The 25,920-nt window shown below is 44.7% G+C and overlaps 1 protein-coding gene across 3 annotated transcripts in view; it reads right to left on the bottom strand.

The window, feature by feature from the left end:
• AKAP10 (A-kinase anchoring protein 10) overlaps positions 1 to 25,920 on the bottom strand; it is an 85,482-nt gene that overhangs the window by 31,339 nt on the left and 28,223 nt on the right. For all 3 annotated transcript variants that reach the window (XM_019028414.4, XM_063706591.1, XM_063706592.1), the window contains 5 exons: positions 13,338 to 13,436; positions 6,815 to 6,899; positions 5,876 to 5,999; positions 4,705 to 4,841; positions 1,276 to 1,420 (listed from right to left, as the gene is read on the bottom strand). In XM_019028414.4, the coding sequence (XP_018883959.1) occupies positions 1,276 to 1,420; positions 4,705 to 4,841; positions 5,876 to 5,999; positions 6,815 to 6,899; positions 13,338 to 13,436 (590 nt within the window). The remainder of the gene's footprint in view (positions 1 to 1,275; positions 1,421 to 4,704; positions 4,842 to 5,875; positions 6,000 to 6,814; positions 6,900 to 13,337; positions 13,437 to 25,920) is intronic.

Raw genomic sequence — 25,920 nt, 5'->3', positions numbered from 1 at the left:
ATCAATCAATCAATCAATCAATCAATAAACAGAATTTCCATTAGGCTGCTTGCCATTGTGCTAACATCACAGAGTGTACTTATACAAACCTAGATGGTATGGCCTACTACACCCCTTGGCTATATGGTACAACCTACTGCTTTTGGGCTACAAACCTGTATCACATGTTACTATAATGAATATCGTAGGCTACTATTGCAATGGTAAGAATTTGTGTATTTAAACACAATACAGAAAAGGCACAGTAAAAATACAGTATAAAAGATAAAAAATGGTACATCTGTATAGGGCACTTACCATGAATGGAGCTTGCAAGACTGGAAGTTGCTCTGGGTGAGTCAGCGAGTGAGTGGTAAGTGAATGTGAAGGCCTAGCACATTACTGTACACTACTGTAGAATTACACTGTACACTTAGGCTACACTAAATTTATTTAAAATTTTTTTCTTTAATAATAAATTAGCTTACTGTAACTTTTAAACTGTTTTACTTTTTTTAGCTTTTTGACTCTGTTGTCATAACAGCTTAAAACACAAACATATACAGCTGTACAAAAATATTTTCATTATATCCTTATTTTATAAGCTTTTTTTCTATTTTTAATTTTTTTTTTTTCTTTTTAAATTTGTTTGTTAAAAACTAAGACAAACACCCACATTAGCCTAAGCCTACACAGGGTCAGGATCATCAATAACACTTTCCTTCACCTCCACATCTTGTCCCACTGGAAGGTCTTCAGAGGCAGTAACACGCATGGAGCCGTCATCTCCTTTGATAACAATGCCTCCTTCTGGAAACCTCCTGAAGGACCTGTCTGAAGCTGTTTTACAGTTAACTGTTTTTTTAGTAAGTAGAAGGAGCACTCTAAAATAATGATTAAAAGTATAGTACAGTAAATATGAGGCAACAGAGATTTTTCAGCTCCATTATAATTTGTTTTGTTTTGTTCTTGGTTATTCTTTTATCTTTTTAGTTTTTCTTTTTTCTTTTTTACTTATTAAAATTTATTTTTTCTAACTTTTGTTATTATTGCACTGCCAGCTTTGATCCATTATAATCGTACAGGACCATCGTACACGCAGTCCACTGTTGACTAAAATGTTATGTGGCACGTGACTGTACATACCAGGCCAGACTCAAGGCCTCTGCTCTTAATCACTTTGCTGGACTGCTTCAATTTCCACTGTGCTATTCTGCTTGGTTTTCCCACCTTATATTTTATGAGTTCTACCAATAAAACTTCTTGTAGTTTAATACGTTTGAAGTTCTGGGTTACCTTCTCCATGGTTGTCCATGCCTGACGTAATGGAGTTGTGAAACAGTTGGGGAGTGGCCCACCTTCCCTGCAGATATTGGATTCGATTTCTAATCGTACAACATCATCAAATCCAAGAGGATGTGTGGCTTGGAGGGAGAAGTACCTATGGTAAAAAGATATCCGAAGTAAAATCAAATTCCATAGCAAGTATAAGCAACTTTCGGCACCTCCTCCAGAGAATCTTATACAAGGCTACTTGATTGAGCCTGCAGGCCTAGAACTATAGAGCTATGTGATGACAGTGCTGATGTAACCTTTCTTTGTTCCCACTTCCCCAGAGATAGTTGGGTCAACTTGCTACCTTTCTATCTGCCTGCCAACCATCCTTAGTTCTTGACGGTGAACTCTACTGTTGTTTAAAAGCTGTAAGGATCAGACTACAACTGAGGCAAAGAAACTAACAATCACATATTTATGGGTACCTATTCTCTGTTGAGGACTTGATAGATAGAAAAGAATTTATAGGAAAGGAAGACATGGTCATTTTCCCTAAAAAGCGAGCTGAGAACCTGTATGCACAGAATAAAATAAGAACACATCATCATAACTACAAGGCATCAGGAGTAAACATGTACAAATTCAAAACAAAACAGCACTGAGGGGTGAGCTAGATGCATATGATCTATTTGGATAGAGCAGGACTTACTGATGATTCGGTGTGGAAAGGGAGTAACCAATATTGATAACACAAAGATTTCTACCTTGATGGGGTATAATGCAGGTAATGTTTTGGTAAGCTGATTATGAAATGAATACCAAAAAAAGCATTAAATGCGAGAAAAAAAAAAAGGCTCTCTTCCAAGCACTCTAATGGTTTCTGTGTCCTGACAGAAATACAAAGGTTGATAATGCATGATTATGATGATGCATATATATGATACAAAAACAAGTAGGCTGGGCACAGTGGCTCACGCCTATAATCCCAGCACTTTGGGAGGCAGAGGTGGGTGGATCACTTGAGGTCAGGAATTCAAGACTGGCCTGGCCAACATGGTGAAACCCTGCCTCTACTAAAAATACAAAAATTAGCTGGGCGTGGTGGCCCCCACCTGTAATCCCAGCTACTCAGGAGGCTGAGGCAGGAGAACCGCTTGAACCCAGGAGGTGGAGGTTGCAGTGAGCTGAGATGGTGTCACTGCACTCTAGCCTGGGTGACAGAGCAAGACTCCATCTCAAAAAATAAAAAAGAAGAAAAAAAAGAAAACTCTCCTTTTTAAATCAGCATTTTTGTAACAAAATGTGAATCTCCTATGTTGTATTGAGTAAGTTGGTCAATACTCCTCCACGACTTGAATGTTCAGGCATTTTAGACCAAATTTCTAAATGTAAACTCTTCCTATCTCAACATCTATATAACAATGTTTCTTACGTAATACCTTCTACAAACATATTGTAGCAGAATAAACACTGGACAGAACATTAAGAACTGCATTCCAGTCCAAATTCTGCCACTAACTTGTTCTGTGACTTTGAGAAAATCATTACCTCTCTGGGCCTTATTTTCCTTACTTGCAAAATAGGAAAATTAGACTACATCCCTAAACTGGCTATTTATCAGAATTATCTGGTATGTCTTCTAAAAATAAAGATTCCTGGTCACACCTCAAACCTGCAGAATCAGAATTTCTGAGACAGGGGGACTGGAAACCTTTTTTTTTTTTTTTTTTTTTGAGATGCAGTCCTCTGCCTCCCGGGTTCAAGCAATTCTCCTGCCTCAGCCTCCCTAGTAGCTGGGATTATAGGCACCCGTCAAAACGCCCAGTTAATTTTTTGTAGTTTCTAGTAGAGACAAGGTTTCACTATGTTGGCCAGGCAGTTCTCAAACTCCTGACCTCAAGTGATCTGCCTGCCTTGGCCTCCCAAAGTGTTGGGATTACAGGCGTGAACCACCGGTACCCAGACTGAAAACCTTTTTTTTTTTTTTTTCTGAGACAGAGTCTCCCTCTGTCAGCCAGGCTGGAGTACAGTGGCATGATCTCCGCTCACTGCAACCTCCACCTCCCGGGCTCAAGCAATTCTCCTTCTTCAGCCTCCTGAGTAGCTGGGATTACAGGTGTGTGCCATCATGCCTGGCTAATTCTTGTATTTTTAGTAGAGACGGGGTTTTACCATGTTGGCCAGGCTGGTCTTGAACGCCTGACCTCAAGTAATCCGCCTGCCTCGGCCTCCCAAAGTGCTGGGATTATAGGCGTGAGCCACCGCAACCAGCCTGAAAACCTATTTTTAATAAGCTCTCAGGTGATTCCTATGCAGACAGCCCAGCAAGAGCCCACAGACTAATGTTCAGGAACCACTGGCCTAGATACTATCAGTGTCTTCAAACCCTAACATCTGTGGACTTTTCTCTATCCCCAAGTTACCCCTTTAGCATTTGCTTAAGGATACAAATAACAAATTACCTTTGTTGTTGTTGTTTTTTTCTGGAGACAGGGTCTCACTCTACTGCCCTGCCCAGGGTGGAGTACAGTGGATCACAGCTCACAGCAGCCTTGACCTCCCAAGGCTCAGGTGATCCTTCTGCCTCAGGCCCCTAAGTAGCTAGGACAACAGGCGCACGCCATCACGCTCAGCTAATTTTTGTATTTTTAGTAAAGGCGGGTTTTGCCATGTTGCCCAGGCTGGTCTCAAATTCTTGGGCTCAAGCGATTCACCTGCCTCTGCCTCTCAAAGTGTTGCGATTACAGGAGTGAGCCACCGTGCCCGACCACAAATTACTTTTTTTACAGAGTAAGAAAAGTTAAATGAAAAGAATACCATACGTTACAGAGCTGGCCACAAGCTCATCATCTGCCTGACCAGATATTTTCAATTTTGTTTACTGTATGATGTTTCCATCCTCTCATTTTCAGTGAAAACTAATAAAAAACTAATTAACAACGTGGCTGAGAAGATTTATACAGAAAGTATAATATACCCATAAATAGGCATTCAAGGTCCCTTACAATCTATTCCAATTAGTACCAGCATCCTCATATTTATTCCCCACCCCTTTGATTATCTAAACTCAAGTTTCTTGAAAGTGCCACTTTCCCCTACGTTTCCATGGCTTTTGTGCCAATGCCTTTGCCTAGAATGTTGTTTTCTGCCTTCTCAGGGTAGCAAAATTCCCTTCTTTCTTTGGGATCCAAACAAAATCTCTCTTCTGGGAAACACTCCTTGAACACCACCATTGCCATCCTGTTTACCCCACATACACCTCGCCTTTCCCAGCAGAAACTTTTGTTCTAAGAACCCCCAAAGCTTTACAAACACCATATAAAAGCAGCTTTTATGCTGCCTCCTGTGAACTCCTTGACAACAGAGACTGAGTTTATTCATCTTTATTTCCACAAAACATATCAAATGCTCAATAAGTATCTGCTGAATGCATCTATCAATATAACTCACTTGTCATATAAAATCATGGCATCATTCTGTGCCTCCTGTCCATCATATTGGCCCTTTTTGGCAGCAAGCTGAGACTGGAAGTTATCTGCTGCCAACCAGAATTGTAAGATATTCACGGCATCCTCTTTTTCCATGTACTAGGAAGAAAAAATACACAAGGGAAAATAAGACTATAAACAGATTTCTCTCACAATCTCTAATCTATAAGCTCAAATATTAAAATACAGGTCATAAGCAAAAAACAAAAAGATCTACTTCTTCTGTTAACACCTGTCAGCAAGTTACAGTCATTTGAGATTGAAAAGTTTTAAAGTATTCTTTTAGACGAAAAAAAAAGTTAACAAGAAACAAACACTACACAGCTGGATGCAAACTTTTAGTGAACTAGAGTAAAAATTATACTAAACTGGATTTGTGGTTCCTCGCCAGCAAACATATAAAGAGTAAACTAACCAAACCAAATATTTTATATCTGATCATTTCCACCATTCCATGAGGACATATTAACCTAAACAAATTGTTGATTTAAACTTATAGCAAAGAAAGGGAGTGAGAAAACAAATCAACTGAGTACCTGTATTCTTGTAAAGAGGCAGAATCAAGTGTCTAAATTACTGCTTTGTGAGACTGGGAATCCTCTTTCTACTTAATAGTCATTTGCTTTCCAACAAAATAATTTCACTTGTTGAAGCCTAACAAAGAGCATTATACTAAACTGTATGCCTCAAAAAGATTAATATACTCATTGTCTGTTGCAAATGCTTCTTCACTGGGCAATCCTATCAAGTGACTAAAGTAAAAATGATGAGCATAAGAAAAAATTTACTACTTTTTTTCTCTTCTGAAGTCTGGTCTGCAATTTATGCACTGGAAGCAAGTTTCAAATTCTGTGGTTTTAAAATAGCTCCAAATAATTAAAAACATGCACTCTCTTACATGCAGTAGTTTAATTAGGTTTCTCAAAATTAGAGTTATTTAATACATTGAATTTTCACGTTCTCTCTAATATATTATTAAATTACTCTTGCCATCAGAAACAACTTGAAACAATGATACATCTTTTTGGAAATGACTTGGCTCTTCTGTGTTATTTCCTATAGACAGGGCCCCAGCATTGATAGTTAGAGGCTGGAATGCTCGAATAGAGTGTGAAAAGAAATGCAGACTTTACCTCAGAGAAATAAAAGAGGGCTGACTCACAGAAGAGAATGTCAGCCAGGTAAACAGTTCCACTGGTCAGCACTTCAATCTGGTATTTACAGAAATGGTGACTTCGCAGAAACTCACTAAAGTGCCTGCACATGGACAAAAGGGAAAATTTGAGGGAACGACCAAGGAAAGAGTTTAAATGGGAAAAATATACTCTTTCCATACTGTCCCTATTGTATCTTAAAGGCCTAGGTCAACACTACCTTACTCCCCATGGTGTCATTCCTGATTCCTTTACCTGTATGTAATCTCTCCCACCTTTTTATGACTTTGTAGTTCTCCCCTGACATTTAACACATGCCACTTCATATTACAGTAACCAAACAACATGCCCTATGTCTTTTATTAGGCTGTAACTTCCTTCAAGACTGGCACTATGCCTAACCACGTCTTACACAGAGCACTCTTCTGATAAATGTTAAGTGAAAGAATGAATAGATTTTTTTTAAGGGCACATAGCAGTAATAAATCTAAAAAACCTCTGGAGCCATTTCAACAAATCTATGTGGATTTAGTTATACAGCATCCATTTAGCTTAAAGCCTAACTAACAAATTAGGAGAGCCATCTGAAGACATGCATTATTTAAATAAATAAACCAATTCTAATAGTCATAATCACTACAGACTCAATCACTCCCCAAATGATTTCAGAAGTAAAAACAAATTATTTCAACTTAGGAAATATTAACATTGAAAATGAAAATGAAAATTTCAAGAGTTCACATAATTTATATTTAAAAGAAACTGTTAACCAAGATAGAGTATGCTTTATATGATCTTGTAAATATCCAAAATATTTAAATTCTCAAAAATACTTTGTTTTTAGCTGAGTGAAGCCCATTCCTAACAATGAACCCAAATTCCCTAGGATGCACAATGTGAAAATATGAACTAACTTACTCTTGCTCCATTGCACTAAAGACTATGGACTGTGCCAAAACGAAACAGTTGGGATCCACCTGTCCATCTTCTCCACAAATCCTTGCTGCAAAAGAAGTTGTAAATAATTAAATTGCCACTAAATTCAAACTACGTATACACACTTGTGAATCAACTTGGGAGTTAACAGCATAGGCATATAAATTAAGAGGTTTTAAATAGAACTAAAAGAAAATACAGGTAACACTTGATCTTAAAGTAGAAAGTCTTTTGAAGTACCTATGCAAAAGCAGAAATCAAAAGATTTAACAACATAAAATTTAATTCCTATACATAGAAACCCTCCAAAAACAAAATACAAAGGCAAACAAACAGAAAAAAGATTTGCAGCATGCATGACAGTTAAAAGATTACTATCATTAAAATACCAAGAGCTCTTATAAACTAAGAAATGTCCCAAAAGAAAAATGAGCAAAGGACATGACAATCCACAAAGGAACAAACATAAAATGACCAACGTGAAAAGACATACATACTCACTAGTAATCAAATAGATTAGAATAAGGAGGCACTACACCTTTTATCTAGTAAACTGGCACAACATTGTTTTTAATAATATGTATACTTGAGCAAGGGCACAAGAAAACTGACACTAGTGTTAGTGGGGATACAAACACCTTTTTCTGAAGGCAATTTGGCAGTTTCTAGCATAACTTTAAAAATGAACATACCCTTTCAATGAGCAATTCTATTTCTGGGATTGTAACTTAAAAAATTATGGATTTGTGAAGTTATCTGTAAAAAAGTTTATTAAAATGTTATTGGTAGAAATTTTAAAACATGAAATGTGCTAAAATAAGGAACTGCTAAAATAAACTGCAGCGAAACAATTAGCTATTTAGCTAGCTGTTAAACATGGCTGGAAAAACCATATAACACAATGCCTAGTCTCACTTTGTGTTCATGACTTTAGTGGGACCTTCATGAAACCCAGGGATCATACTAGTGTCCTGGTCTGTTTACATTCACTTTCCTAGACAATACAAATCTGTGATACTGTGAAATATGTTATTTAGTCTTTGCCCAGTTTTTTTTTTTCCTTTTTCTTCTGAGACAAGGTCTCACTCTGTCACCCAAGCCGGAGTCAGTGGCACGATCATGGCTCACTGCTGCCTTCAACTCCAGGGCTCAGTGATCCTCAGCCTTCTAAGTAGCTGGGACTACAGACAAGAGCTATTACGCCTGGCCAATTTTTAAATTTTTTGTAAGGGGGTCTCACTATGTTGACCAGGCTGGTTTTGATCTCATGGCCTGAAACGATCCTCCTGCCTCAGCCTCCCAAAGTGCTGGGATTACAGGCCTGAGCCATTGCAACTGGCCTTTAGCCAGTTTCTTAGCATACAGCGCCTAAAATTCATGGAATCTCTGGATTCTTTTGAATGCTAATGAGATGACTTGTGGCTGTGGCCTCTAAAGAGCTTTAGGATGAGGGCTAATCACCAGAAAGACCAAGGCAGAATTACACGTTTGGGACTTTCAGCCCTACCCACCAACCTCCCGGGATGAGGGGGCTGAAGGTTGAGCTGATCACCAATAGCCAATGATCAATCATGCCTATATAATGAAGTCTCCACAAAAAACCCAAAAGGACAGAATGGGGAGGGGGGCTTCTGAATAGCTAAATTTGTAGAGGTTCTTGGAGGGTGGCATGACCTGGAGAGGGCATGGAAGCTCTGTGCCCCTCTCCCATACCTTGCCCATGCATCTCTTCCATCTGCCTGTTCAATCTGTATCCTTTGTAATATCCTTTATAATAAATGGGTAAATATAAGTAAAGCATTTCCCTGAGTTCTGAGAGCTGCTCTAGCAAATTTATTGAACCCAAGGAGGGGACTGTGGGAACTCCAATTTATAGAAGGTCAGTCAGAAGCACAGGCCACAACTTGTACCTGAGACTGGCATCTGAAGTGGAGGCAGTCTTGTGGGACAGAGTCCTCAATCTGTGGGATCTGATGCTATCTCCAGGTAAACAGTGTGAAAACTGAACTGACTTAGAGGACACCCAGTTGGTGTTCACTGAACAATCATCTGCAGAATTGGTAGCTGACAGGGAAAAAACCCCACACAACTAGGGTCATGGAAGGGTTCTGTTTTGTGAGAGTTCAGAAGGAGAAACTGAGTTGTGTTGTTTTTTTTTCTACAGTACATCTCCTTTCTCAAATATTTAACACCTCTTCTATTCTCTTTGCTGAGGACTTTGCTTCCTGCTTCCTTGAGAATATAGAAGCAATCAGAAAATTATTTCCATCATCTCTCACATCTTTCAACTCACCTGCATCTCTACCCATGTACTGCATTCTTTCCTGTGACTCTAGATAAATTGTCCTTGCTCCCATCTAAGCAATCTTCTATGTGAGCACTGGAATTCATCCCTTCTGCCTCCAGACTTCTTTCCTGTAACAACTGTCCCCTCTCCTACATCAACTTCTCCTTCACTACTGCCTCATTCCTATCAGCTGTGTGGACTGCATGTTATATATATACCTGTTTGTACGCTATAACACACTTTATATGCTTATAATACATCTCACCTAAAAAACAAAATTAAAAACCATTGTTCCCCCCCCTTTTTTTTTGAGACAGTGTCTGGCTCTGTCACCCAGGCTGGAGTGCAGTGGCATGATCTTGGCTCACTGAGGACGTGACCTCCTGGGGCTCAAGCGATCCTGCCACCTCAGCCTTCCTAATAGCTGAGACTACAGGTGTGCACCACCATGCCTGAAGAATTTTTGTATTATTATTATTTTTTGGTAGAGATGGGGTTTCGCTATGTTGCCCTGGCTAGTCTCAAACTCCTGGGCTCAAGTGATCCACCTGCCTGGCCTGCCAAAGTGCTGAGATTACAGGTGTGCACCACTGCCCTCAGGCTACCTTGATTAACATCGCCTTCCAGATCATCTTTAGAGCAACATGCCTCATAAAAGTTGTCAATACTCGCTGGTTCCATTCCTCCTATTCTCTCTTAAGACTCCTCCAATTAAGTTTTGTCTAAAATGGCCCACTGTAATTAAGATAACCAGTGTACAATAGGTTGTCAAATCCATTCAATTCCTAGTATTCATCTTACTTACCTCAGCTTCATTTCCTCACAAAAACATTTGTCTTACTGGGCTTTCTGAAGAAAACTACTTCTTGATATACCATTGTCATAAGACGGCCTAAGTGTCCTTTGCTAGTTCTTCCTCATCTGCCAGAATGTCAGGGCATGCCCCAGGACTCAGTCCTTAGACCTCATCTTCCCTCATTACACTCACTCCTATGGTAATGTTATCCAGTCTTGTGGCTCTAAATCCATCTATATGCTAATGACTTCCAAACACGTGTCTCCAACCCGGACCTCTGCCAGAAAATCCTAATGTAGGTGTCCAATTACCTACTTGACATTCACCATTTGGATGTCTAAAACCAAACTCCTGATTTTCCTCATAAGCCATTACCCCCACAGTCTTTCTCATCTTATAAATGACAACACTACAATTCCAGGTATTCCATTTTTTAAAAAATGGAGTCATGCAGGCAGGTGGGGTGGCTCACGCCTGTAACCTCAGCATTTTGGGAGGCCAAGGTCGGTAGATCATGAGGTCAGGAGATGGAGACCATCCTGGCCAACACGGTGAAACCCCGTTTCTACTAAAATACAAAAAAAAAATTAGCCAGGTGTGGTGGCGAGCGCCTGTAGTCCCAGCTACTTGGGAGGCTGAGGCAGGGGAATCGCTTGAACCCAGGAGGCGGAGGTTGCCGTGAGCCAAGATCACGCCACTGCACTCCAGCCTGGCGAGAGTGAGACTCCGTCTCAAAAACAAACAAACAAACAAAAAATGCAGTCATGCTTTATTCCTTTTTTCCCCTCTCATACCACTCACTCCCAAACCATCAGCAAATTCTGTCAGCTGTACCTTCAAAGTTTTTAAAAATTCTACCACTTTAAACATTTGTGGAAGATGAAGGAGGTAGTGCAAGTATAGATTCTGGATCACTCTAAATCCTCACATAAAAACAGTAATTAGTTAGCAACACCAAAAATCCAAGGATTACATTTAAAACAAGACTATGCAAAGTGGATACACAGTAAGAGCTAAAGTGAAGGCTACTTTGAACAAAACTCACTTGAAGGACAGCTATATTAAAATAGTCCAACTGCAAGAGGAGACAAATAATTTGGACAGGATTAAGAATGGGGCTCAAGGAGGAAAAATGACTTGCCTAAAGCCACACAGGTAATTAACATCCTAAAATATATAATGATAGACACTGGGATAGAGGTTTTCTCAAATTCCTTGATCACAAAATGTTATCAACTTGATCCTTCAGAAGACTTTTCCTTCATGGGATTACATCATCATTAATTTGATTAAGCTTAAGTAAAAGAAAGAGAGTTGCAGTGTGGTTTCATTTTAAGTGTTTTATTTGACTTGAAACTACTTCCTTTTTATCCACACGCCAGTCAGGCTATTAACTGGTACAGACTCCCCTCAAAAAAAAAATCACTAGCCAACCAATTCTTCAAACAGGCAAACTCTCATCAGTCAGAACATCCCTGTTGTATTACTAGGAAAAGCTGGTCTAGGGATGATGATAGTAGCAAATTCCCACATAAAAATAGAGCAACAACACAGAAAACCTCAAATCTCATGACAACATCTGTCAGCAAAACTCAGTGAAACAGTACCCCTTAAATACAAGCAGATAGGGATAAGCCACCAACAGCCACCAGGCCTATGTTATAGCCGTTATAGGTATCTGTCTGGGAGAAAGAAAAGGAAAATGGAGCCAACATGACATGGACCCCAGAATAGCTAACTGGAAGGTACAGTGGGCCAATTTAAGAAACACAGCTGAGACTAACAGGGGTCTTGCTGTCTCCAGCAGTGAGTGAGTGCAAAGCACCCACACTAAGGATTAAGGAAGCTCAACATCGGGACAGATCTGCTAAAAGTGCAAGAACATGTCTTATTTCATAAATCACAAATACTAACTTTTTTGAAGAATAAAAATACATAATATTAGGACTTATGAGAATGTAATATTTATTGAATGAATAAATAACCTCTTTTATCTGTGAATATACGTTCACCTAAGGTCTTCCTGATAAAACACAGTAAAAGCTTTCAAACTATTTTGCTATAACCTATAAGAAATATATTTGTTGAATCAGCATACACATACATACATGTATATATAATGAAAACATTTTTCTGAAATGTTTGTCCTTACTACTCTGAGACACTTTGATTTTTTTATTCTAGTATATATATATATATACACACACTAATATATATATTAGTATATTAGTATATATACTAATATATACTATATATGCTTATATACTAATATATATATTATATATATATATATATATTTTTTTTTTTTTTTTGGCAGGGGGTGAGGGCATAAGAGAAGGCTGGTCCCAACCTACAGTATGAAAAACACTGCCACAGCACAGCAGTTAAGGTATGTGAGGGTCTAGTTTCAAATCCTGACTCTGCCATATCTGAGCTGTTACCTTGGACAAAGCACTTAACTTCTCTGTGCTTCAGTTTCTTCATCTATAAAAAAACTGTATTTATCCCACAAAGTTCTTTAGAAGTTAAAATGAGTCTATCCATAAAAAGTGCTTGGAATATTGTCTGAGACACAGTGAGTGTTTAATAAATGTGTACTATTTATTGATCTTGCTGTCATTGTTATTCAGGTCAAAGCCTAAGAATTTGGGTCCAACATATAAGAAAAACTTTTTTTTTTTTTTTTTTTTTTTAAGGTTAGCAAATTGTCTTTATTCAGAAGAATAAAGTTACGTGAAACTGGGACTGGACATGAGGCTGCCCTCCTCCTTGCACCTCCAGCTGTGCCAAATGACACAGAAATGATACTGTGTGTGGCACAATCAACTGGCAAAAAACGGCAAGTCACAGGCCATGTGATGGCTCTGGCTAATGCAGGTAGACATCCAGCATGCCCAGGGACGTCAGGCCCACTGAGAAGTGGGATGAAGCCCTGAGACGGAGAGGCCACCACTGAGACACCTGTCTGGCCATCCAGTTGCCCACTGGTCGTGAGACTCTTGGGCTACAGCCCTGATGCCTAGAGACTTTGGTACCGGCTTTTAGCCTCACTGGACTTCCAACCCCAGAAGTTTCTGTCCCGCCCACTTCGTGCACTGGCGCGGGGCTGCCAGCCAGTCCGTCCAGTGGATTGTGCCGGTTAGCGTAGCCGCCCGCCGGCCCGGCTGCTCAGCAGCGGGCAGGCCTGAGCACCCGCTACACTGCAGCCCACCTGGCCCAGGCAAAGACCCTGGCGCCGAATGCAGCCGAGAAACTTTTAAAGTGAGCTATAATCTGATATAAAAAATACTCAGAAAACAAATTAGGAAGGGAACTGCTAAATTCCATGTTAAGAAAAAATTATCTTAGTCAATAACCAAAATTGTCAGTTCTGTGCATTTTTTGTCATTTTTTTTTTTGCCATAGTTTTAAGCACTGCTTACCTATGATGTCATTTCTCATTGCTTCTGTAATTGGTATTGGTTTAGCAGCATCTGGAGATATATATTTGGTAAAAGTATTCACTGCATCTTGTTCTATACCTGCAAGGGAAGAAGAGAACTTCAAAAATCAAAAAGCGACTTGGACTCCAGTAATGAATTATATTCATGAATAGCAGGGCTTAGATCACTGTGAGTTCCTATTGCAAAATAAACTTCCATCACAAAGGTGCTTTTTCATTGTTTGGTTTGTGGAATAGGAGAGTTACATGGGGTGTTCAAAGCTATGGAAAATGCATATGATGAAAAAACTATGCATGAATTTCAAAGTACTTTTACACCAAAATAAACTCATATTAACCTGTTATAACATATCTGAACAGGATCTACTCTGAGGCACTAAGAAGGAGAAAACATCAGTTTGAAGACAGCCCCTATTGGAGCAACATGAATTCTGCTAAAATGGAAGAATAAACATCAAATTTATGATGAAGCTTGTGTGGATGAAAGATAAAATTATTGATGCTTTACCAAAAGTTTATGCCTCAAAGGACAGAGTGAGACTCCGTCTCAAAAAAAAAAAGTCAAGTATTAATAATTATGACAGAAACCACCAAAGGCGGGTGTTAAAGTGTTATTTTCCTAATGTGCTTGCTAAAGGGAAAACAGCAAATTAATATAGAGAATATCATCCTTTGATTTGATATGAAATCCTAATAAGTATGTCAAGATGAAATAAGCACACTCTTCTGTCTCTCCCATGGAATGCAACTCAAAACAATGGACAAATGCATCCAAGGACTTGGAAGCAGGTGGACTGAGAAAAGTAACCAGAACTCGCAGTACCTCCGTACTCCTGACAAGTTTGTCCAGCACCTCCTGGCCTGGACTCAAAAGCTGAAACTGCACACCAGATGCACAAAGAAGTTCCAAGACAGGCCCTCTATTTCTGGTCTGAGGAACAGGAAAGGGGGCTCTCACGGATCAAAGAGAGTGGAGGAAATCCCCTGGGTTGTTTTGTTTTGTTCCTTTCTCTCCTTCGACTCCCAGGCAGCATCAGAGCAGCCACAGCAGCAATGACAGCAGCTCCAAGAATTCTACTTTCTGACAAGAGAAACTGCAGTCCCAAGAGGAAGAAGAGAAGTCTTGGCCACAGAGGCTGACATAGCTACAGGAAGTGTGCTGAAGTACAGGGAATCTAAAGCTCTGACTTTCTAGCCAGACAACAGGAAAGGGATAAAGGGAGGTTCTTAGAAGGCAGAACGTGTCAGGGACATCACAGAAAAGAAGGAGCCCATGAAAACGTCGAGTTGTATGTGCACTCCCGGGGCCACTCGTGAGCTGGGTGTGCATGGCCCTGCTTCTAAAAGTGTACAAAGGCTTTGGGACCTGACCATTGGCCAGGTCCCAGACTGGACACAAAAAGGCACATAAGCAGATAAGATACAAAACTGAACTGATGATGGAACCAGAGCCGAAAGAATGCTGGTTAGAATTTGTGGACTGAACCTAACTAGGTCAACTGCTTGTTAAAGCAAAAACTTCAATCTTTTCCACAGGATTTAAACAAGATTCAGAATCATGTAACGTAAGTCAAACTGTCCAAGATACAATCCAAAATTAATTGTCATATAAAGAACCAGAAAATCCCATTATCTCACAAGAGAAAAGACAATCAAGAGGACACATATGCTGGGATGATAAAACAAATTTTAAGTAGCTACTAAAACCATGCTCTAAGAAATAAGGTCACTCCTGAAACAAATAAGAGTTTCAGGAGCAAAGTATAAGACATACACAAAAAAAGAAAATTTTAGAACTAAAAAACATAATAAACAAAATTTAAAATTCACTACAAAGACTCAATAACAGAATGGAAATAACAGGGGAAAGAACCAGTGAATCTGAAGACAGATGAATAGAAATTTTCGAAGCTGAACAACAGGAAAAAAAAATTTAAAGAAGTAAATAAAGCCTCAGGAACCTGCCAAACAATAACAAAACTAACATTTGGGTTACTAAAATCCTAGAAGGAAAACAGAAAAAGTGCAATGTCAAAAAAATATTTAAAGACTTAGCTGGGCGCCGTGGCTCACGCCTGTAATCCCAACACTTTGGGAGGCCGAGGAGGGCGGATCACAAGGTCAAGAAATCGAGACCATCCTGGCCAACACAGTGAAACCCCGTCTCTACTAAAAATACAAAAATTAGCTGGGCATGGTGGTGCGCACCTGTAATCCCAGCTACTCAGTAGGCTGAGGCAGGAGAAACACTTGAACCCAGGAGGCGGAGGTTGCAGTGAGCCAAGATCACGCCACTGCACTCCAGCCTGGTAACAGAAAGAGACTCTGTCTCAAAAAAAAAGAGAGAAAAAAAAAAACGGTGTTATTAAATCTTTATTACATTTCTTTTCTCTCTCTTTTTTAACCTCATCCCTAGTTCTATTTTTATGGTGGTTAAGTTTTCTACATTCCACTTGAAGTTATAAAATATTAAATGTGAGTACACTGTGAAAAGTATGTATATTGTAATTCCTAGAGAAGCCACTAAAAAGCCTACATAAAAAGATACAATCAAGAACTCAATATATAAATTCTAGAAAAAGGCAGGGCATGGTGGCTCACTCCTGTAATCCCAGCACTTTGGGAGGCCGAGGCAGGTGGATCACTTGAGGTCAAGAGTTCAAGACCAGCCTGACCAATATGGTGAAACCCTGTCTCTACTAAAAATACAAAAAAATTAGCTGGGTGTAGTGGCACATGCCTGCAGTCCCAGCTACTTGGGAGCTGTGGCAGGAGAATCGCTCAAAAAAATAAATAAATAAGATAAATAAATTTAAGGAAAAATTCAAATAATCCAAAAGAAAGCAAAAAAGGGGCTCTCCCTCGTCTCCCTCTCCCTCTCCCCAGTCTCCCTCTGATGCCACCAAAGTTGTGAAAGCCGAGGCTGGACTGTACTGCCGCCATCTCGGCTCACTGCAACCTCCCTGCCTGATTCTCCTGCCTCAGCCTGCAGAGTGCCTGGGATTGCAGGCACGCGCCGCCACACATGACTGGTTTTTGCATTTTTTGGTGGAGACTGGGTTTCGCCGTGTTGGCCGGGCTGGTCTCCAGCTCCTGACCGCAAGTGATCTGCCTGCCTCGGCCTCCCGAGGTGCCGGGATTGCAGACGGAGTCTCGCTCACTCAGTGCTCAATGTTGCCCAGGCTGGAGTGCAGTGGTGTGATCTCGGCTCTCTACAACCTCCACTTCCCAGCCGCCTGCCTTGGCCTCCCAAAGTGCCGAGATTGCAGCCTCTGCCCGGCCGCCACCCCGTCCGGGAAGTGAGGAGCGTCTCTGCCTGGCCGCCCATCGTCTGGGATGTGAAGAGCCCCTCTGACCTGCCGCCCAGTCTGGGAAGTAAGGAGCACCTCTTCCCGGCCGCCATCCTGTCTAGGAAGTGAGGAGTGTCTCTGCCCGGCCACCCATCGTCTGAGATGTGGGGAGCACTTCTGCCCTCCTGCCCTGTCTGGGATGGGAGGAGCGCCTCTGCCCGGCCGCGACCCCGTCTGGGAACTGAGGAGTGTCTCTGCCCGACCGCCACCCCATCTGGGAGGTGAGGAGCGTCTCTGCCCGGCCGCCCCGTCTGAGAAGTGAGGAGCCCCTCCGCCCGGCAGCCGCCCCGTCTGCGAAGTGAGGAGCCCCTCAGCCCGGCAGCCGCCCCGTCCGGGAGGGAGGTGGGGGGGTCAGCCCCCGCCCGGCCAGCCACCCCGTCCGGGAGGGAGTGAAAGGAGCTGGGCACATTCCTCAGCCCCGGGCTCAAAACAAACAAGCCCAGTACAAACACATCCCATCCTCCCATCCCACCACATATCGCCATATATCTCTCAAACTTCCTGAGCCCAGTACAAACACCACCAGGAAAGTCTCCGATAAGAGGAAAGCCGTTCAAAGTTTTACTGAAAGAGCGGGAACCAAAAGAATTCCTTTGTTCCCCTGTAACTTTCAGGCTATAAAAAGCAAACACTCGCATTGTTCAGCGCCCTCTTGTATGCTCTGGAATGGAGGGACCAGGTTCGAACTTGTAGTAAAGATCCTTGCCGCTTGGCTTTGACTCTGGACTCTGGTGGTCTTCTTTGGGGAACTAACGGTCTGGGCATAACATCTGGGGGCTCGTCCGGGATTCCCCAAGCACACCAGACCCCTGGTCAACGGATCTGCTAGGATCGATCTACTGATAGGTGAGCTGGCTCGTCTCCGTTTGTCTGTCTGTGTCTGTTCTGAATCTGAATCTGTGACTCGCGAGGTCTGAAACGAGCTGGCACAGTCCTGGCAGACGCGCTATAGGACAGCCAGCGGAGACCGGTGGGAGACGTCCCCTGGCTCTCATCTGATCTATATTGCAATCTGAGCTGCCCCAGTTTGGCGGGCAGCAGCTGTCTCTGATCTGGGCTGCCCCAGCGCGATCACGATCCAGGCAGCTAACTCTGACCCCGGCTTCCGGTGCATGCTTGCAATCTGAACTGCCCCAGTTTGGCGGGCAGCAGCTGTCTCTGATCTGGGCTGCCCCAGCGCGATCGCGATCCAGGCAGCTAACTCTGACCCGGGCTTCCGGTGCGCGTTTGCAATCTGAACTGCCCCGGTTTGGCGGGCAGCAGCTGTCTCTGATCTGGGCTGCCCCAGCGCGATCACGATCCAGGCAGCTAACTCTGACCCGGGCTTCCGGTGCGCGCTTGCAATCTGAACTGCCCCGGTTTGGCGGGCAGCAGCTGTCTCTGATCTGGGCTGCCCCAGCGCGATCGCGATCCAGGCAGCTAACTCTGACCCGGGCTTCCGGTGCGCGCTTGCAATCTGAACTGCCCCGGTTTGGCGGGCAGCAGCTGTCTCTGATCTGGGCTGCCCCAGCGCGATCGCGATCCAGGCAGCTAACTCTGACCCGGGCTTCCGGTGCGCGCTTGCAATCTGAACTGCCCCGGTTTGGTGGGCAGCAGCTGTCTCTGATCTGGGCTGCCCCAGCGCGATCGCGATCCAGGCAGCTAACTCTGACCAGGGCTGCCAAAGTGCACCTGCGATTAGATATCATTAATAAGTCAGATCAGATTTCCTTTACAGGGATTCAAACCCACATTCCTTTACAGGAAGAGACTACAAATTATTACAGGATGGGTAATACCCAGAGCACTCCTCTATCTCTCCTTACGAGTAATTTCAAAGAAGTTAGAGCAAGGGGCCATGATCTTGGTATAGAAATCAGGAAAGGAAAGCTAATTACTCTGTGTCACTCCGAATGGCCTGCCTTTGATGTGGGGTGGCCGCCCGAAGGGACCTTCCGACTTGCTGTCATCACTAGGGTAAAGTCCAAGATTTTCCTACCTGGGCGTGCGGGCCACTTAGATCAAATCCCATATATCCTCATATGGCAGGACCTTGTTGAGAACCCACCTCCTTGGCTGTCCCCTTTCCAATTAGCCTCTGAACCCTGTAAGGCACTGGTTGCTCAACCACTAAAATCCAAGCAACCAACTGCCCCCCCCATCCTGTTCTACCTGACAGCGGGGACCCACTGTTCACAGAACCCCCTCCGTACCCCTCCGGGCCCCAGGCCCCAGCCCCCCTGGCTGAGCTGCGGGAGGGAGCAGGCGGACGGGAGGTGGCCGGCACACACGGGCCCGCTGAAAGGGAAAGTAACTTTGCAGGGCCGGCGGGGCGGACACGAGGGCGCACTTCGCGGACTAGCCCCCCTCAGCCGCCTGACTCCACGGTGGCTTTACCCCTTCGGGAAATAGGACCCCCAGATGACACAGGAATCCCCAGGCTCCAGTACTGGCCATTCTCCACCAGTGATCTGTATAACTGGAAGACTCAGAGTGCTCAGTTTTCAGACAACCCCAAAGATTTACTGGCTTTACTGGATAGTGTCATGTTCACCCACCAGCCCACTTGGGATGATTGTCAGCGGCTCCTCTGAATCTTGTTCACCACGGAAGAGCGAGAGAGAATACAGATAGAAGCTAGAAAGCTGGTCCCGGGGGACGACGGTCAACCGACTGCCAACCCCGACCTCATAAACGCAACCTTTCCTCTGACCAGGCCGGCGTGGGACTACAACACGGCAGAAGGTAGGGGACGGCTACACCTTTATCGCCAGACTCTAATGGCAGGTCTCCGGGCAGCTGCTCGCAAGCCCACTAATTTGGCTAAAGTATATTCTATTCTGCAGGGAAAGACAGAGAGCCCAGCTACCTACTTAGAAAGATTAATGGAAGCTTTTAGACAGTACACCCCCATAGATCCAGAGGCTCCAGGAAGTCAGGCAGCTGTTGTAATGTCTTTCGTAAATCAGGCAGCCCCAGATATTAAGAGAAAACTCCAGAAATTAGAAGACTTAGACGGAAAGCGGATTCAGGACCTCCTTCAGATAGCCCAGCAGGTTTACAATAACAGAGATACTCCAGAGGAAAAGCAATTTAAGGCCACTGAAAAAATGACCAAGGTCCTGCCAGCAGTGGTACAGAAAGAGCATCTATAGCCAGAGTACACCCAACCTAGGCGGCCCCCCCGGCATGATAATCTGAGCAAAGACCAATGTGCATACTGTAAGGGGGCTGGCCACTGGGTAAGAGACTGCCCCAAAAAGAAACCACGAGGACAGGGACCCGGACCCCCTAGGTCTACACCCGTACTAGTCACTCAGGACGAAGACTAGGGAAGACGGGGTTCGGACACCCTCCCCGAACCTAGGGTAACTTTGCAAGTGGAGGGATCCCCAGTCCAGTTCTTGGTCGATACGGGAGCACAGCACTTGGTCTTAGTTAAAACTAATGGGAAATTATCCTCCAAATCCTCGTGGGTACAAGGGGCCACAGGAGTTAAGAAATACCCATGGACAACACAAAGAACAGTAAACCTCGGAGCCAAGAATGTAACCCATTCTTTCCTGGTCATCCCTGAGAGCCCCTGTCCCCTATTGGGGAGAGACCTGCTAACTAAAATGGGAGCACAGATCCATTTCCTCCCTGAGGGGCCCGTCGTGACCAACTCCCACAATCGACCCGTGTCCGTCCTGACTATAAACCTAGAAGATGAGTACCGGCTCCACCAGGAGAAAGCGGCCCCTGACCAGGACATAGCAACCTGGCTCCAGCAATATCCAGAAGTGTGGGCGGAAACGGGGGGCTTAGGTCTAGCAAAACACCGTCCTGCCTTATTTATTGAACTTAAGCCTGGGACAGACCCCGTGCGGGTACGCCAATACCCGATGCCCCTAGAGGCCAAGAAAGGGATTGCCCCGCATATCCGCCGGCTCCTTGACCAAGGGGTCCTTCGCCCATGTCACTCACCCTGGAATACTCCATTGTTGCCGGTACGAAAACCTAATAGTGGAGAATACAGACCTGTACAAGACTTAAGAGAAATCAACAAGAGGGTTGTGGACATACATCCAACTGTGCCTAACCCGTATACCCTCCTAAGTACCTTAAACCCTAAACATCAATGGTACACTGTTTTAGATTTGAAAGATGCTTTCTTCAGTTTGCCTTTAGCCCCTCAGAGCCAAAAGCTCTTCGCCTTCGAGTGGAATGACCCTGATAGGGGCATAAGTGGCCAACTGACATGGACCAGGCCGCCGCAGGGATTCAAAAACTCTCCTACCCTGTTCGATGAGGCCCTCCATGAAGACCTGGGTGAGTACCGACGTAAACACCCTGAAATAATTTTACTACAGTGTGTTGATGACCTCCTAATTGCTGCTGAGACCCAAGAAGCTTGCATCCAAGGGACCAAGGGTCTCTTACAAGCTCTGGGAAATCTAGGCTACCGAGCCTCGGCAAAGAAAGCTAAAATCTGTAAGCCAGAGGTAACATATCTAGGGTACCTGCTTAAGGGAGGGCAGCGCTGGCTAACAGACTCCCGGAAACAAACTGTTCTGCAGATCCCCAGGCCACAATCCACCCGACAAGTGAGAGAATTCCTGGGGTCGGCAGGATTTTGCGGACTATGGATACCTGGGTTCGCAGAACTGGCTAAACCCTTGTATCAGGCAACACGGGGGCAACAGCCATTTAATTGGACAGACGAAGCCGAGTTGGCCTTCCAACAGATTAAAACCGCCCTACTCTCCGCGCCTGCACTAGGACTACCTGATGTTACCAAGCCCTTCCACTTATACGTGGATGAGAATAAGGGTGTCGCCAAGGCGGTAATAACTCAGAACTTAGGCCCCTGGCGGAGGCCAGTTGCCTACCTGTCAAAGAAGTTAGACCCAGTGGCTGCCGGGTGGCCCCCTTGTCTCCGAATGATTGCGGCCACGGCTCTGATGGTGCAGGATGCTGATAAACTTGTCATGGGGCAAGAATTGCAGGTCGTTACTCCACATGCCATCGAAGGTGTACTCAAACAGCCACCTAATCGATGGATGAGTAACGCCCGGCTCACCCACTACCAAGGACTACTACTAAATCCTCTCAGGATAATTTTCCTGCCCCCAACGACCTTAAACCCTGCCTCGCTGCTGCCCAACCCGGACCTGGACGCCCCACTCCATAACTGCACCAAGATACTAGCTCAGGTGCACGGAGTTCGAGAAGACCTGCAGGACCACCCACTTCCTGACGCCGACCTCGTCTGCTTCACTGATGGGAGCAGCTTCATGCTTCAAGGCCAGAGGTACGCTGGAGCGGCAGTAACTTGAGAGACTGAGGTAATCTGGGCGGAACCCCTGCCCCCGGGGACATCGGCCCAGAAGGCCGAACTGATAGCGCTCACCCAAGCTCTTACCTTAGGGGCGGGGAAAAAGCTGACAGTATATACAGACAGCCGATATGCTTTTGCAACGGCGCATATACATGGGGCCATTTACAGGGAGCGAGGGTTACTGACGGCTGAAGGAAAAGAGATAAAAAACAAGCAAGAGATCCTAGCCCTGCTAACAGCCCTATGGAGGCCAGAAAAGTTAGCCATTGTACATTGCCCAGGGCATCAGAAACTAACTACTTCAACTGCTCAAGGCAACTTTCTGGCAGACCAAACTGCAAGGAATGTGGCGAAGGCTCCCAGCCAACTCCTTGCACTCCAGCTCCCTGACCCGGGACCCTGGGACTTGCCATATTTCCCTGAATATTCAGAACAAGATCTCCAGTGGATTGACAAACTTCCCCTGAAACAAATCCAGAATGGGTGGTGGACTGATACTAATGACCAAACCATCCTACCAGAAAAATTAGGACAACAGGTGTTAGAACACATCCACCGAACCACCCACCTGGGGGCCCGGTGGATGATAGACCTGATCAGACGCTCCAAGCTCAAAATCAGACATATAGCTGAGACGGCCAGCAGTATCGTGACAAGTTGCAAAGTCTGCCAGCTTAACAACGCATACCCCCAATCTCAAGCTGCAACAGGAACAAGGCTCAGGGGAACCAGGCCCGGTATCTACTGGGAAGTAGATTTTACTGAAATAAAGCCAGGAAAGTACGGGTACTGGTACCTACTTGTCTTTGTAGATACTTTTTCAGGGTGGACTGAAGCATTCCCAACCAAAAGAGAAACTGCTCAGGTCGTAGCAAAGAAAATTCTGGAAGATATCCTTCCCAGGTATGGCTTCCCCATCCAGATAGGGTCAGATAATGGGCCCGCTTTCGTCGCTAACGTAAGTCAGGACTTGGCTTCCATCCTTGGGGCAAATTGGAAACTACATTGCACTTACAGGCCCCAGAGTTCAGGACAGGTAGAAAGGATGAATCGGACCTTAAAAGCGACCTTAACTAAATTGACTACAGAGACTGGTGCTAATTGGGTAGTCCTTCTCCCCTATGCTCTGTTCCGGGCCCGTAATACCCCTTACAAACTGGGCCTTACCCCTTACGAAATCATGTATGGCAGACCTCCACTCCTGCTTCCTAGCTTAAAAGATGACCTGCTTAAGTCTGAAACAGAAAATGTCTCTGAATTCTTATTTTCCCTACAAGCCTTACAGAAAATTCACCAAGAAATCTGGCCCAAGCTGAAAGAGCTATATGAGACTAGTCCCCCACCGACACCCCATCCGTACCAGCCAGGAGACTGGGTCCTGGCTAAGAGACACTGACAAGAGACCCTAGAGCCCAGGTGGAAAGGACCACTCCAAGTACTCCTGACCACACCCACCGCCCTGAAGGTAGAAGGCATTGCGTCGTGGATCCACTACACCCATGTCAAGCCAATGGACCCAACCTCTGACCTTCTGGGGCCAATCACGGCGGCGGCTGAAGCACCGGACACGTGGATTGTGGATAGAGCTAAGAACAACCCCTTAAAACTCACCCTGTGCCGGCAGCATAGCTCACTGCAAACATGCAGTTAGGTAGTCTAACTCTAACATTAGTCGCCCTAGTGGCCGCTGGGGAAAACATAAAGCCAGCTCCTAATCCCTTTGTCTGGAGATTCTGGCTTTATGAAAACCAAACCCACCCTGGGCAACCTCATAAGCCCGGGAAATTAGTGGCCAGTGCAGACTGCCCCTCCTCAGGGTGCAATAGCCCAATTTTACTAAATTTTACCAATTTCCCAGTAGCCAAACCAGTGGCACCAATAATATGCTTCGAGTATGATCAGACTGAATACAATTGTAAGCACTATTGGTGGCACCAAAGTGCCGTATGCCCTTATAACTATTGTAACATCCATAAATACCAATGGTGGGGTGGAGAAGAACAGATAGATCCCAGATGGCCCTTCCATTGCAGATGAGATAGAGACCTTTCATATACATGGATAGTTAGAGACCCCTGGAACTCCCGCTGGACCACGCCTCAACATGGGGCTGTATACTACTCCTCCACCTCCACATGGCCTAGCAGTCACCTCTATCTGTGGCGGGGTCTAGTGCAGGTACGGCCCCTGGTCCATGGAAATATCCAGTGACAAGAAAACCGCCTGACACAAGATTTACATCCTTTTTCCTGGTTAAAATTATTGCAAGAAGGATTAGAACTTGCCAACCTTACAGGACTTCACAGCCTGTCTGGCTGCTTTCTGTGTGCCACTCTAGGGTGTCCACCGCTAACCGCTGTCCCCCTGCCATGGGGATCCTCCACCTCTGCCCAAGCTAACAACCACCGAAACCTCTCATATGCCCCTATCCCTAACGTGCCACTATACCTAAACCCCAGTCAAGAAAAGTTTCCCTACTGTTTCTCAGGAACTAATTCCAGCCTCTGCAACATCACTGCAACGCCCCCTAATATCACCTTAAGGGCTCCGTCAGGCATATTCTTCTGGTGTAATGGAACATTATCTAAAAACCTATCAAGCCCCTCTGTTACCAACCTACTGTGTCTTCCTGACACATTAGTTCCCCGGTTAACTCTACTTACTGCCGGCGAGTTCCTAGGGTATACCGGTAACTGGACTAGTGCTGTTATTCACCCAGACCCTAGACCGAGACCTGCACGAGCCATATTTCTCCCCCTCATTGCAGGAATCTCCCTCACCGCATCCTTCATGGTGGCCGGACTGGCTGGGGGAGCCCTAGGTCACACCCTCATAGAAAGTAACAAGCTGTACCAACAATTTGCCGTTGCTATGGAGGAGTCAGCTGAGTCCCTTGCCTCCCTCCAGCGGCAGCTCACGTCCCTAGCACAGGTAACCTTGCAGAACCGGAGGGCCTTAGACCTACTCACTGCTGAAAAAGGGGGAACGTGTATGTTTCTAAAGGAAGACTGTTGTTTCTACATAAATGAATCAGGGCTCGTGGAAGACCGGGTCCAACAGTTATGCAAGTTAAGCACAGAAGTAAGAACACGGCAGTTTGCTTCAGCTGCAGACCAATGGTGGAACTCATCTATGTTTTCTCTGTTAGCCCCCTTCCTTGGACCCCTGCTGAGTCTACTATTTCTGCTTACCATAGGACCTTGTGTTGTTAACAGAATTTTGCGGTTCGTTAAAGAAAGGTTTAACACTGTACAACTCATGGTCCTCAGAGCCCAATACCAACCTGTAAACGCCGAAACAGAATCAGACTTATAAGACCTAAGATTGGCTCTAAAAAAATACCTGAAAAGAAAAGGGGGGAATGAAAGGACCCGGGCACATTCCTCAGCCCCGGGCTCAAAACAAACAAGCCCAGTACAAACACATCCCATCCTCCCATCCCACCACATATCGCCATATATCTCTCAAACTTCCTGAGCCCAGTACAAACACCACCAGGAAAGTCTCCGATAAGAGGACAGCCGTTCAAAGTTTTACTGAAAGAGCGGGAACCAAAAGAATTCCTTTGTTCCCCTGTAACTTTCAGGCTATAAAAAGCAAACACTCGCATTGTTCAGCGCCCTCTTGTATGCTCTGGAATGGAGGGACCAGGTTCGAACTTGTAGTAAAGATCCTTGCCGCTTGGCTTTGACTCTGGACTCTGGTGGTCTTCTTTGGGGAACTAACGGTCTGGGCATAACAGGAGGTGGGGGGGCCAGCCCCCGCCCGGCCAGCCGCCCCGTCCGGGAGGGAGGTGGGGGGCGCCTCTGTCTGGCCGCCCCATCTGGGAAGTGAGGAGCCCCTCTGCTCAGCTGCCACCCCGTCTGGGAGGTGTACCCAACAGCTCATTGAGAACGGGCCATGATGACGATGGC

The sequence above is a fragment of the Gorilla gorilla genome, chromosome 4, assembly GCF_029281585.2.
Source record: "Gorilla gorilla gorilla isolate KB3781 chromosome 4, NHGRI_mGorGor1-v2.1_pri, whole genome shotgun sequence".
NCBI lineage: Eukaryota > Metazoa > Chordata > Mammalia > Primates > Hominidae > Gorilla > Gorilla gorilla.
This window is presented reverse-complemented; position numbering and strand designations above follow the sequence as displayed.